Raw genomic sequence first — 14,690 nt, 5'->3', positions numbered from 1 at the left:
GATGTGGGGCTCGATCCCAGGACCCTGGGATCATGACCTGAGCCGAAGGCAGAGGCTTTAACCCACTGAGCCACCCAGGCGCCCCCCCACATCTTCTCTATCCATTCCTTAATCCAGTTATTTGTTTTTGAATTGTAGGAATTCTTTCTATATTCTGGCTATCCATCCCTTCCCAGATATATGATTTACAACTATTTTCCTCCATGCCATGGGTTGCCTTTTTACTCTTTTGATAATGTCCTTTGATGCACAAAGTTTTTTTTTTAATTTTGATAAAGTTCAATTTATCTATTTCTTCTTTGGTGGCCTGTGCTTCTGATGTCCTATCCAAGAAGTCATTGCTGTATCTAATGAAAAGCTTTTGCCCTGTGTTATCACCTAAGAATTTTTATAGTTTCAGCACTTATGTTTAGGTCTTTGACCCATTTTGAATTAAAATTTATACAAGGCATTAGGTAATGGTCTGACTTCATTCTTTTGCAAGTGGCTATCCAGTTTCCCTAAAACTTTTATTGAAAAGACTGTCCATTTCCTATTCTGTGGTCTTGGCAAAGCTTGCTACTTCTTGCAGGAGAAAGTTGTTGGTGCAGTTAGTGCTGGTGATTTTTTTTTTTTTTAAAGATTTTATTTATTTATTTGTCAGAGAGAGAGAGAGCGCGAGCGAGCGAGCACAGGCAGACAGAATGGCAGGCAGAGGCAAAGGGAGAAGCAGGCTCCCCACAGAACAAGGAGCCCGATGCGGGACTCGATCCCAGGACGCTGGGATCATGACCTGAGCTGAAGGTAGCTGCTTAACCAACTGAGCCACCCAGGCGTCCCAGTGCTGGTGATTTTAAACCTTGCCTGGCTAAGTTCTCCTGAAAGGATTAGGGCAGACTGGGAACTGGTGCTCCTGGTCTTCTCTCTCCAGCTGCGGCTTGTATCCTGCCCCCAGGCGCTGCCCACTCCTTCTACCAGCCAGCTTTAGAGCCTGCACATCTCCTAAATCTGCTTGATTTAAGGAGGAGCTGTATCGATGAGTATTTTCATTTGGAAAGAGAACCAAAGAAAGTGGATTCATAGCACAAGGGAATGACTGGTGAATGGGAGAATTTCAGACAATATCAGCCCCAGTCTTAGGTGGTGTGTGTGTGCGGGGGGGTAGGGGGTGGTGTGCTCAGTCCTGTCAGTGGACCCTGCCTAGGAAACAGGTAGGCAGTCTCTTATTTCCCTTTCAGGGCAATGTGGATATCTGATTTTACAGTAGCTATAAATGCATAGTTTTTCCTACCTTTTAGAGGAGAAAATTCTAATGTTTTCCTAAAGAGTGCTACTAAGAAAATTTAATAGTGTGGTAGACAAAGAATGGAATTCGGACGTAGAATGGTATGAGTGTGAATCCTAGCCCTCTCATTTTCTAGCCAGTAGGACCTTGGTCTTATTAGTTGGCATTTATGGATCTCAGTTTTCTCCTCTCGAATGGGGAGAGTTTGTTGGGAGTTCTGTGAAATCACAGCCTGTGAAGCATCTAGTTATGGGGAGCATCATAGAAGATAGACCATATATATGTATGGAAATGCCTTTTCTTTCCCAAAGGCAATACTTATTGACTACTGAAGGGATCATAGGCAAAAACCAGGGAGATGTGAACTGAGTCATGTTTGTCTTAAAGTTTGTTTTTCTACTTGATTAAAAAAATTGTACCTAATGCCTTATTTTAGTGTCTGTTCTTAAAAAAATATTTATTTATTTATTTATTTTGGCGGGGGGGCAGGTGGAGGGAGAGGGAGAGAGAGAGAATCTTGAGCAGACACACTGCTGAGCTCAGAGCCTGAGGTGGGGCCCGATCTCATGACGCTGTGATCATGACCTGAGCCAAAATCACGAGTCAGATGCTCAACCAACTGAGCTACCCAGGCACCCCTTTATCTTCTGTTTTTGTAGAAAAAGAGAGCTCTGAGATTGAGAGGGGCAGATGAAATCCCAGGGTCAAGGTTTCTTAGCATGTGAGAGAGTTTCCCTGGTTGATCTCTAGAACTCTATTCCAGCTCTAAGATTGGGGTTCCAGTGGAGTAAGAATCACCAGCAGTCGCCCTAATACCCTTTGGCAGGTATTAACACAGCCCTATTCCTGTGATTTTTATACGCTTCTCATCTAGAACCCACTTGGCCTTTCTGTCAACCAGGGTGGGTAGATTATGCTGCTAAATCAAGCAGCCCCCAAATCTGAGTGGCTTAAAACCACAAAGGCTTATTTATCACCCACGGTGGGGCCATGATGTGTAATTCCACTGCTCAGGGTGGGGGAACTGGACATACTCGGTGAACAGCCCTAATGACCATCATCCCTTTGCTGTGGGGAGGCCACGCCACATGGAGAATGTGGGTGGTGACCAAGTTACTCCCTACCCACCAGTCTTTTTTGAGTTATTTTCATGGACTTTCTGGCCCACATGTAATTACCAGATCAATAATGTGAATAGGTTTGGAACTCTTGGTATGTATAATAAGTTTGGTTTCTGGAGATATTGCCCCAATTTACGGGTTTTCCCAGAACCCTCCTGGGCTTCTAACCTTGGTTTGACCTCTAAGTAGCTCTGCAGTCTTAGGAGGTAACTTCATTTCTGTATACCTAATTTTCCTCATCTAAAAATGATATACTAATAATTCCTACCTTGTAGGGTTGGACAATAAATGAAATAACTTACGAAGAGCACCGAGTACAGGGCCTGGCACACACCTCTCCCAGCTGCTTCCATGCCTATTTTCAGGTGTGCACTGGTCTTTTGTCCTCATTGGCGTTTCTTTGACCCACAGCGAGATTATGTATTTTTCAAGGTGATAGCTTTCTGCATTTCTTTGTGCCAAAGATGTTTATTCATCTTTTTCCTTTTTTTAAGCAGACATGAAATATGATATTAGATATTAGCTTTATCCATTTGAGTTAATTCTTTTTACTTTCAGGTACCAAGCTTTTATCACTTACTTCTCTCACAGACATTTTTCACATTTTCTTCCTTCTTTAGATATAGACTGTTTGATCTTTTGCTGTGCAGGCTTCTCCCCACCCCCCTTCCCCTCCTTATACAGCACACGTTCTCATGGTCTCTGTTGATTATGTAGCCAGGAACTTACTTAGCTGAGATAACTGTATTTTTATGTTTTCTGTTTTTTTCCCCATGTTTCTATCAATGTTTTGCCTCTGCCCTTTCCCCAGTCCTATGGTCTTAATAGAATTATGATATTGAGGTTAGTTAGGTGAACCAAAAATTTAAAAAAAACCCCAAATTAAAAAAGAAACTTGCCAAGTTCATTTCCCCCATGCAGTATTGCGAAAAATATTTTAGAGATCTTACCCAGAGTTCTCTGCAGTTTTCTGAAATTTGACATCAGTTGATAGATGATTCCCAGAATTTAATGGGTTTGGGAAAATTATTCTCAATTTCATTTAGCATTGCTGTTATTTTGCCTTGTCATTTATTATGCTTTTTCCCCCTTGACTTCAGAAATGCTTCTTACTGTGATGAAATGTCCATTGAGCTCAAGGTTTTCGAGAAGACAGAAGCTTCCCTGCCTTTCATATCGTACCCGCAAATTCTAACTTTGTCAACCTCTGGGTCCTTAGTTTGCCCTGAGCTGAGTGAATTCACCCATAACAAAATGGACATGAAGATTCATTGGTACAAGGTACGTCTTTTTAAAAATTGCTGCTTTAATTAAAATGTGTTTTACTAGACACGGGAAAGATATAAAATGCTCATTCTGAGGGCAATACACTCACTTTTATATTTCTGTTTTTTTCAACCAGTTATTTTTTAAAGGGGGATGACTAATATGTTCTGTTCATCTGTGTGTGGCTTGGGTAAGGGTCCTCAGAGTAGAGCTTTGAGAAGCCAGAATGCAAAATGAATGGAGTAAGTGACAGCTTACTCCAGAAAATAGCTTTTACACTGACATTTGTCTATAGGAATGTAGAAAAAAAAGAAATATTTGTTTTCTTGACTGGTTGAATAAATGCTATCATAGGGCACTTGTGTAGACCAGGTATGGGCAAACTATAGCTATAATCAGTGGCCAAATTGACCTGCCACCTGCCCGACAGCTCAGGATAGTTTTCACTTTTTTAAATGGTTAAAAAAAAAATTAAAAGAGGAGCACCTGGGTGGCTCAGTCGGTTGAGTATCTGACGCTTGGCTTTGGCTCAGGTTATGATCTCATGGGTCATGAGGTCGAGGTCCATATTGGGCTCCATGCACAGCAGGGAGTCTGCTTGAAGGTTCTCTCCCTCTGTTCCCCACCCCCCGCCCCCGAGCACACGCTTGCTCTCTCTCTTCCTCACCTTCTCCCTAAGATAAATAAAGAAATGTTTAAAAAAAAGTTAGGAATGCCTCGGTGGTTCAGTTAGTTAAATGTCTGCCTTAGGCTTAGGTCATTATCCCAGGTCCTGGGATCGATCCCCACAGGGTCCTGGGATCGAGCCCCACTTCAGGCTCCCTGCTCAGCGGAAAGCCTGCTTTTCTTTCTCCCTCCATCTGCCACTTGCCCTACTGTGCTCTCTTTCTCTCTTTCAAATAAATAAAGAAAATCTTAAAAAAAATTAAAAGAAGACTAGTATTTCATGATATGTGAAAAAGATATAAAATTCAAATTTCAGTGTCCATAAATACAGTTTTACTGGGAGGTGGCCACGCTGTTTGTGGTCTCATACTGCAAGGGCCAAGTTGAGTAGCTCTTCAAATTTAGCAGAGGACAGAGGGCATATAGACTGTAGACCTGAAATATTTACTGTCTGGTCCTTTACAGAAAAATTTGCTGACCCCTGATCTAGATAGACCATAGACTGATACTGAAAACTACAGTTACTTGCTTAATATTTGATAGAAATTAACCTTTTAATCAAGAAAAGCTCAACCAGTTGACTGGTGATATAGCTACAAGATACATACAGGATACCAATGCTAATCATTACTGAGCAGGTACTGTGTATAATTCTGTTCTAGCTTCCCTGGCACATAACCTAACAAAGTGGGGATTGCTAATATCTCCATTTTACATATTAGGAAACAGAGAGACAGAAATGTAAGGGCACTTGCCCAAGGTCACCCAGCTGGTAGATGGTGAAGCCAGCACTCCAGCATGGGAGGCCAGGCTCCACACACCACTGCCATGCAGGGGAGCCTTGGGGGTTTGGTGGCCTTGGAAGAATTGGGGGACTGAGCCCCATTTGGCTTTTTTCACCTCTGGGGACTCATGTTAGGAACAATAAGATCTCTCTTTTTAATTAAACATGTTGTAGAATAGGACTTGATGAGCCACTAGCTGACGAACTATTCCAGTTATGTCTGTGCTCCCATTCAGAGCAAGATTCTGAGATGACTCAAGGTTATGTTGGACTGTCGCAAGCTTTCAGTCATCATGGTTTTGAAAGATAGGTTCCTGAGAACACTTTGTGCTCATTGGGATGTTTTCTCGAATCCCATTCAACGTTTTCTGTTATTGGAGGCCTTGATCTTGAGGGTTCTGTAGTGCAGAATCCTCAGGACCTTTTTGTCCATATGGAAAGTGTGCCCTTGTTCCTCATACTTAGTTTTTCCTTACAAATTTTTCTCCATCTTTACTGACCTGTAAAATTTAAATGATTTTTAAAGTCATTACTCTAACATCATTTCTTTATTTTTCCTGAATATTACTTTCACCCTGAATATTTATCCTGAATATTACAGTCACCCTGACGACATCCGTGTTTCCCAAGGTGGTAATGACCTACTTTACCAAATAAGAGATAGTTTCTTTTTTTCCCGTTGTGCTCACACGAATGTGCAATAAACATTGTGGTTATTAAACACATCCCACAATTTCGTTTTATCTGTTAACAAATTCCCTCTGTTAAAAAGTACAGGTAGTGGTATGTCCAAAGTCCATTTGCCAAGTAAATACCAGGGCAGTTCTTGGATTGGGTATTCAACATTGATTGATAATATGAGTGCTACTCATATATAGCTTTTGAAATACAAATTAGTACATAGCATAACTCTGAAAAGTATTTTCTCTTAAGGATTCTGTCCTCCTGGATCAAGACAACGAGAAGTTTCTAAGTGTGAAGGGAACCTCTCGCTTACTCATCTATAATGTGTCTGTGGAGGATGCGGGCTATTACAGCTGTGCCATAACGTTTACCCACAAAGGCATGCTGTACAACGTGACTAGGAATATTGAACTCCGTGTCAACAGTGAGTATTTGCCACTGAGGGACCTCCCCACCCTGTCAATAACAAGCATGCAAAGAACTAATGAGGGTTCATGTGGAATTCCTTGAATGTCCTCAGTGTGAAAGGACACCTATCAACTCACCTAAAGCATCAGGCTCATAAGACACGTGTGTGGAGCTTTGAAAGATAGAGAGCAGGGTGTTTTTATGAGGAAAGGTGGATTGCTGAGTGGTTGGTAGGGTTCCAGGTGTGGCTAAAACACACCAGCAGAGGGGGCCATACAACGGTTCACTGGGAAGGTCCCTTTGGAAGGCTTGCACCACCAGAGACAGCCATCAGAACGTGGTTGCCAGAACTTTATTTATAATTCTAGGATATTAAGATTTTATTGGATTTTTTAGTTAGAGGGCTTTGCATTGGCATATCCAGTGGAAATTCCCCTTTCTTGGGCTTCCCCAAGGCACATGACCCTTGAAACCAGAGTTTCAGATAGTGAGGGCTCTCATTGCTTTAAATGAGTTCTACTTGAAAAGAATGTTGTGAACAGTGTTGATGAGTATTTAAAATTGTTTAACGTTTACTGCCTACATGCTGGACATCAAGCTTGGTACAAGGAACATAAAAGGGCTTGAGTCTTGGACTCTGCCCTAGAGAGTATGCTGCTTTTATTTATTTTATATACTGAATACACAATTGGGAGTCTTTTAGGACATTTCAGATGGGTTTGGAAATATATTAAGGTTAAATAATTGGTCTATGAAGGGAGAAGTTTAACTTTTTGCCCCTTCCAGAGAAAATCCAGATATTCAGTTTTACCACAGGGAGAACTCCCATGGGATATCTCCCATGAACTGAAATCTCTAGATTACATAGTCCTGTGAGGATTCATTCCTATCAACAACTTGTTTCCTGGAAGGGCAAATCGTAAAGACTTCCAGTGACTTTCAAAGGGCTCAGAATTATCCTGTTCATGTGATACTCCACAAGAACACTAGGGGGCGGCCAGCCCACATATTACCCCAAGTTGTGAGCACACTATTTCTCAGGGCTTCTCAAAGGGTGTCTAGCACTTGGGTCCTCACTAGACTTGCAGAATCTGTCTCCGTCCCAGACCTACTAGGTTAGAAACCGGGGCATGATGGGGTGGGGGGAAGCATAGCAATCTGTGTTTAACACTCCCCCCACTCCACCCCCACCGGATGCTGATGCACCCTTAAGTTTGAGAAGCACAGAGGTATTTAACTCCCCCGCCACCGGCTTTTTTTTTTTTTTTTCCTTGCCTCTCTGTTGTCCCAGCCTCTGTGCAGCAACCATGTGACTATGTGTGTTTTGGGGGGGGGGGGGCGCGACTGTGGGGAAGCTCCTGATCTTGGCCCAGAAGCCATGTGCTCCTTATGCTGTGAGGATGCCTAAGGTTTACTCATGTTAGGATTTCAAAATGCTCTGCAGGGAAGATGGAAGGGTAGAGTGAGCAGTTACGGAGATGGGCAGCCCTTTACCCACCCCCAGCCATGCTTTTTACTCCAAGTCAGGTGCCTACTTTCTTCAAGTTGGGAGACGTACCTCTTGGGGAGCTGTGTTTCTATTCCGAGGTCCCCCTCTGTCTGCCTCCCAAAGCAGTTTAAATGTCCTCTATTAACAAGACATAGTAGCCAATGCTGGGTTATGCTGCTTATCATTCAGTGTGAGATTAGCAGTAGAAACAGGTGGTTCCCAAATTCCTGTGTCTCTGTTTACATTTTCAAAGTGACTCTACAGTATTCTGAGGCAGGCAGGTGGGGAAGCACATGGAGAGGAGGGGGGAGATTTTAGGGCAAATAGACGTTGTGGTAAAGTCTATCTTGTAGGCATTGTGAAGATTATTATTAAGAATTCATTCAGGAAGCCGGGGAGGGGAATGGTTAATTATTTATCACAAAGCAAAGAACATCTGTTAGTGGAATGTGTATTTAATTGTGGCCTCTTCCAGTAATATCTCTTCTGGGAAAGGCATTGGCCAAAGATGCTCAATTTTGTGGAGAGCCTGTTTCCTTTGCCAGACAAAGTTCGAATCTTACAATGGCTGGCCATACTGTAGGGGATAACTTTGTTAATTAGTTAAACAATGGAACTTGAATCTCAGCTTGAAATGATGGCTTCCCTAATCGAAGCTCTTTTCCTCATATCTTTCTCAGAAAAAGAAGAGGAGACAATTCCTGTGATTATCTCCCCCCACCAGACCATATTAGCTTCACTGGGTAAGGCCTATGAGGACTGTGTCACCCACGGGGGTGCCGTGAGTCCCAAAGCCTGAGGTCCCCTGCCCCTTTGGTTTGCAGTGTGCCTGGGTAGGACATAGGAGCCCCCGCGTGAGAGGCAGAAATGACATCTTTCTTTCTGTCAGATGTTAGAAATGGCACTGTGTGAAAATAGATATACTTTGTCATAGGAACACCCGACTGGCAAAGATCTAAATGTGAAAATCCCAACGTTCTGGTGGTAGTTGTCAAATGTATGAGAGGATTAACAGCAGGATCCCCTCCTGGGGCCAGCACTTGCAGTATGTTTTAAATAAGTCTCTCCAAAATCTGGCTGACGTGCAGCACTTCCCTAAGAGTCCATTTGTAACGTGAGGCTGACCCTGTCACTGCTGGCCCCACAGAGACAGTCTCTTGTGGTCAAAAGAACTGCTCAGCTGGTCAAGGTGGGTGATGAGAGTGACTGACAGGGTTTTCCAGTTTTCACCCCGTTGTGGTTGTGGCTCAGGCTGTCCTGGCCACTGCCCACTTCCCAGTTGACTGTCACTGTGTCTCACGGGACGCCAGTCATTGCCAACACCGACCCCATAGGGGTCCTTCCATAGGAAGAAAAGCTGCTCAGGGCGTCTCTGTGCACTCATTGAAGGTCAAAAGCCACACTCACGTCAGGCTGGGCTTCCAACAGGCCTATGTATCCAGGAAGCCTGTACCATTTTGGTGTTTGTTTCCCTATAATGGTTTTGTAGGCCTTATTCTCCCTCCCTCCCTCCCCATCCATCCATCCATCCATCTATCCATCCACGTCTCTCTTCTGTTTGGTATTGGGCTTATATTTCAAATTTTAGTTGGTGGTCATAGAGAAGGGGGACTTTGGTACAGATGCTGGGATTGCTGCCAACACAGGCTGCCTCAGCCCTTGGGATAACCACCCGGAAACCTGGGGAAGTGGGCACACGGGTCAGTGCCGACTGGGATTCCAGCACCCTGGCTCCTAGATTCCCCAGCCAAGTGGAGCTGAGTTCCCCACCCTGTTGCTTTGAATGCACTCACATACATGGCAGAATTACTGGGTTGCTTTTGACCAAGAAATCTTAAGGTTGTAAGAGGTGGTGAAGGAGTGAGAAGAGCCTGAAGGGGGGCCGTACATGAAAAAACCCACCAGGAGGAGGCATATCACCCATGGGGGTTCCTGGGAGAAACATGAGGGCTGAGACCAGCAATGGGCAGAGAGAAAGAATTGAGACATTCATCTGAATGAATGAAATTGAGACATTCATCAAAAAGTCATCTGACTTTTTGAGGTACCTAGAAGAAAGTGTGGGAGAAGGCATCCATGAATTCAGAAGGCCCTGTAGGAGCTGAGTGGCCTTGGGGAAGCCATGTGCCCTCAGGGTTTTCATCTCTCATGAAGACCAGTTGAGGGAACTGGAGACACTTGATAGATACTGGTGTTCTGTGTGAACGGAATCATTTGAGGGAACCGAGTTTCCTTCTAAGGAAAGAATTGGCTGGTGAGGGGTATTTGAGAAGGGGGGGCAGGGCCCACCACTCAGATTTGCTGGTGGCCACGGGGGCTGGTGTGACTCCTGTTCTCTGGTGGGGCTCTGACATGGTGTCTTGCTGTGCACAGGTTCAAGACTGAGAATCCCGTGTAAGGTGTTTCTGGGAGCCGGGACACAGTCGACCACCACGCTCTGGTGGATGGCCAACAATACCAGAATAGAGAATGCCTACCAGGGAGGCCGTGTGGCTGAAGGGCAGCGCCAGTAAGTGGGTGAAGGTCGTTGTCAGCTGAGAAGCATCTTATGGGATTTCCGAGGGCTTTGCTCTTCCTTCTAGAGACAATGTCGCACCAGACAATGTCACACCAGACCAGACCAGGACACACAACTCTGTTAAATAATCTTTTTGATTGTAAACTGTTGGATTTTTAGAATTTTATTTTTTTTTAGAGATTTACTTACTCATTTTAGAGAGAGAGAGCATGAGCTGGGAGAGAGGTGGAGAAAGAAGGAGAGAGAATCTCCAGCAGGCTCTAGGCTGAGCGGAAGCCCAACACAGGGCTTGATCCCACGACCCTGAGGTCATAACCCAAGCTGAAATCAGGAGTTGGACACTTAACTAACTGAGCCATCCAGGCACCGCAGATCTTTAGAATTTTAAAAATCGAATTTTTCTAAGTATCACCAGTTGTTCTTAAGAATCAAACTTCTTATAGGAGCTGGGCTGCAGTCGACGGCTTGGCATTGACGTTGCATTTTTTTAGCTGTTTCATGAAACATTTGTTTCTTGATTTTTACGGTTTTCCAAAAAAATGCTTTGGAGTTCACACATTTCCATGCCGCACCCTGCAACCTGAGTGTCAAATGTTTTCACAAACCCTTCAAAAGAGTCTGAGAGTTAGCCACAGTATCCGAGGGTGGCTATGGGTGTCAAGGAAGGTTAATATTAAAATAAAGGAAGAATTCTGTTCTCATAAGCATTCATCTTTGTGAAAATGTTTTCTCACCCCAAAAGTAGGACAGTCAGACCTTGTAAATCTGTGTTTGAGGAAGGGAGACCATTCGATGTTCCAAATTGTCAAGGAATTTTAAAATTCAAGTTCCACTATGATGAATTAGGCTCGACTTCCACTTGACCTATCAAAAAAGGTCTTTCTAGATGCAGTGTGGTGGATCAGAATTATATGTGGTTAGCACAACTGCTTGCTTGCAAAGTCCCTGTTGGGAAAAGCTTGGCATCACTCACATGCCCCATGTTAGCTTACTCATACTATCCGCTCACTTAGAGGAGCCTTTTTTCCCAAGGATTAAAAAAAAAAAAAAAAGGCCTAGCAGATGCACATCAGTGATGTTTTTATTCATGCTCTGAGGTAGCAGTGAAGCATCTTCAGATTATGATCACATTACAAATGGCAGTGATGCTGGCTAGAACCGTTCCCTGGCCTGGCCTGTCTGTGGCCCTCTGCTCTGAGCTTGAGTTCCCGGAATTACAGTTGGCAATGGAGATGAGAGGAAGAAACTCAGTGGAGGCCAGGATTCCTGGAAGATCCCTCCTCTTCAGTATGCAAATGATTTTTTGGCCTTACAGTCAAGTTTTTCCAAGGCAGATATTTCTTTCCCACTACCGCCTCTTTGTTCATCAATGGCCTGAAAAATGAATTTTCCCAACATCCAAATGAAACTGGCTCCTGTTAAGTTCTTCTTGTGACAAGTGTCCTGTTACAAGGACCAACATCTTCAGTGTCACTCCCACCTTCAGGTACAGGTTTAGAAATTCTCCCAGATAGGGAACCAAAATCAAGGCAGGTGCTCCTGTCTTTATGAATCCTGAGACCAATTTAAGCACAGCAGGTCCTTCTCGTTGAGAATGTTTGGACATCTCCCTTGTAAAGATGGGCTTGCACTGGTTATAGCACATTTAAGCAGATGTTTTCTCACTCAGGGAATACTCGGAGAACAATGAGAACTACATTGAAGTGCCCCTGATTTTTGATCCAGTCATAAGAGAGGATTTGAACACGGATTTTAAATGCCTTGTCCGCAACAGACTGAGTTTTCAGACGCTGCGCACCACAGTCAAAGAAGGTATGTATTTGGGGGGACGTTTGAGGGGAAAGCAGCACGGGCAGAGGTCTGTGGTCACTTGACAAAACTGCTAGTTCTCCAGCTGATTGCTTAGGAAGTTCCCCCATTTCCTGTTAGTGGACCACCCAGAGCGGATCTCTCAGTTTTTATGATTTATTTTTTGTCGGGTGGAAGCTGGCTTTGGGAAATTATGTTCAAGGAAAAAATTTAAATAGCAAGCTGACTTCAGGAAAAAAGATAAGGTGGTTCTGTGATAAACTTAAAACACACACACACACACACACACACACACACAACCCCGTGTCCTTCTGTGGTTCTGCCCCTGGATCAGCAGGACTAGCTGGTTTCTGGTGACACCTGGAGGAGTGTGCAATGGTCTTTATCCTGAGATTGAGGAACTCCCTTCTCCAAGAGCTGGGGGCTGGGAGATCCCCAGGGCTCGGAGCAGCTTTCAGGTTGAAGACATTGGTTCCCAGGAGATAAAGCACAAGACTGTAGTCAGATCAACCCAGTGCCCATTTACAGTAAGAAGAAAAGAGAAACCCGTGCTCTCATTTGGACCAAATTGATTTCCTCCCAGCGTTTAAGTGGGGAAGGGAAACACAGGTACTGCTGAGACCGCTGACAGTCAGAGGGGATGAGGCAGAAGCCAAAGTGATCTCCAGCAGCGGTCTCCTTATGCCTTCTGGGCAATCTGTAGCAAGCCAACGAATTGCTCCACTTTCTTTCTCCCTTGCTGGGAAGGCAGCTGCAGACGTACTTGTAATTGAAAAGCTGAGGATTTGGTTAAGCCTCAGGACAGTGCATGACGCATACAGCTTTTCTCCAGTTGTGGTCTGAGCACCACCAGCACTGCCCACTTGGGCCACTAGCTGAAAACACAGAGCCTCGGCCTCAGCCCAGATCTACCCCAATTCTCCCAGGGTAAGGCCAAAGAGGGCAAGGTAGCAGGCTCCTTTCCTATTCACGTGTGAGGACCGCTGTCCTAGGACATATATGCAAAGGCTGATGCTTTAGATTGTTTCCATGAAAGAGTCAGTAGTTGTCCAGACTTGAAAAGGAAGCGTCCCCCAGAAAGCAGAGTCCACTTCTGGGGTTCAGATTGTGACCCAAAGGAACCTGTGGTTTGTCTGGACCTGAAGCTGGGAACCTTTAAACATTTTGATAATGTGAGCCTTCTCCCTCCTTTGTGGGTTTGGCCGTGACTCATGGCCAAGGGCACAGCTAACAGCCTGTCCCCAGCATGGAGAGGTGTGTCCCGATGGCTGCTCAGCAAATTAAAGCTTGACGCATTTCCAAGCCTTGTGGGATGTTAAGGTGGAAGAATCTAGAGAGACAGTCTGAAATTGTGTTGGTTCCCAGAGGCCCAGATAGATGATGATAAACAGTAGCTTTAAAATGTGGAACTCTGGCCTCGTCATCAGTGAGTCCAGGAGCACTCATGTTCTTGTGTTTGCTTGTTACGTCTTTATTTGTACTCTCCACAATTTCATGATGCAGAGATGCCAAGGAGTAGAATATAAAATAGCTGGGTCCAAGCAATCATCTTGACACCTAAAGCTCCTACATTCAAAGTTGGTTTTCTCTTCCTGTGTTTGTTAGTTTCTATCATCCCCCTGACATGCTCACTCATTGGAAGAGGCCACGCTGGACCTTGGCCACGTCCCAGTTGTCTGGTTGAGACCTGAACGGATAATCTCTTATTGCACATTATTCAACAGGTGGAACAGAGACCCCGCCACCTCGCCCCACTCTGTGCTCTTTTCTCTGATCGCTCTCTGATCAATTTTTGTTCTACCTTGTTCATTTCCCTAATGCCACAGATGTCCTTCTCATATATCCTTGATCTGCTGTGAGGGGCATGCTTTGAGAAAAGCCAGTGCACAATTACTAGGAAAAAATGAACTCCAGCTCCACTCTTCTCTATAAACATGCACTGCACTGTCCTGCTTGGCAGTGAGAGAATGTTCCTTCCACCCATGATGTGACTCTGTTCTTCCCACAGCTACCACATTCTCCTGGGGGACCATGCTGGCCCCCCTCTCCCTGGTCTGCTTGGTTTTGGTGGGAATATGGATGCACAGACGGTGTAAACACAAAACTGGAAAAGCATACGGTTTGACCACGTTAAAGACTGGCCATTAAGATTTTCATCTCACCCAAGTAAAATAAAGACAATAAAACAATTCAGAGATAAACGATATCCTTTTTTTTAAATATCTTTTAATATTTAATTAATTATTATTTTTTTAATTTTATTTTTTATAAACATATATTTTTATCCCCAGGGGTACAGGTCTGTGAATCGCCAGGTTTACACACTTCACAGCACTCACCATAGCACATACCCTCCCCAATGTCCATAATCCCACCCCCCAACCCCCCTCCCCCATCAACCCTCAGTTTGTTTTGTGAGGTTAAGAGTCACTTATGGTTTGTCTCCCTCCCAATCCCATCTATCCTTTTTTATGGAAGTGACTTGGCCTTTGCGAGGATTCTGCTCTTCCTCAGTTGGTTTAACGAGCTGCTGTGTTTATGGTAAAGGACAGAAGTATGAATGTGATGTTTATTCTGAAACTGACAGGAGCAAGCGTACCTGTGGGTGGGAGAGTAGCTCTTGGACACTTGTGACCTATTTAGAAGAGTGAGGTGGAATCGAAAACATCTAAATGAATTTT

At 44.2% G+C, this 14,690-nt stretch overlaps 1 protein-coding gene across 1 annotated transcript in view; it reads left to right on the top strand.

The window, feature by feature from the left end:
• LOC111155901 (interleukin 1 receptor type 2) overlaps positions 1-14,198 on the top strand; it is a 33,351-nt gene extending 19,153 nt beyond the window's left edge. Inside the window, exons 4-9 of the mRNA XM_022516367.1 lie at positions 3,486-3,666; positions 6,035-6,209; positions 8,363-8,425; positions 10,056-10,191; positions 11,870-12,012; positions 14,018-14,198. Coding sequence (XP_022372075.1) covers positions 3,486-3,666; positions 6,035-6,209; positions 8,363-8,425; positions 10,056-10,191; positions 11,870-12,012; positions 14,018-14,157 — 838 coding nt within the window. The 3' untranslated portion in view covers positions 14,158-14,198. The remainder of the gene's footprint in view (positions 1-3,485; positions 3,667-6,034; positions 6,210-8,362; positions 8,426-10,055; positions 10,192-11,869; positions 12,013-14,017) is intronic.
• Positions 14,199-14,690: the final 492 nt, after the last annotated feature.

The sequence above is a fragment of the Enhydra lutris genome, unplaced genomic scaffold (genome assembly GCF_002288905.1).
Source record: "Enhydra lutris kenyoni isolate GAN:26980312 unplaced genomic scaffold, ASM228890v2 scaffoldscaffold44, whole genome shotgun sequence".
Classification (NCBI taxonomy): domain Eukaryota; kingdom Metazoa; phylum Chordata; class Mammalia; order Carnivora; family Mustelidae; genus Enhydra; species Enhydra lutris.
This window is presented reverse-complemented; position numbering and strand designations above follow the sequence as displayed.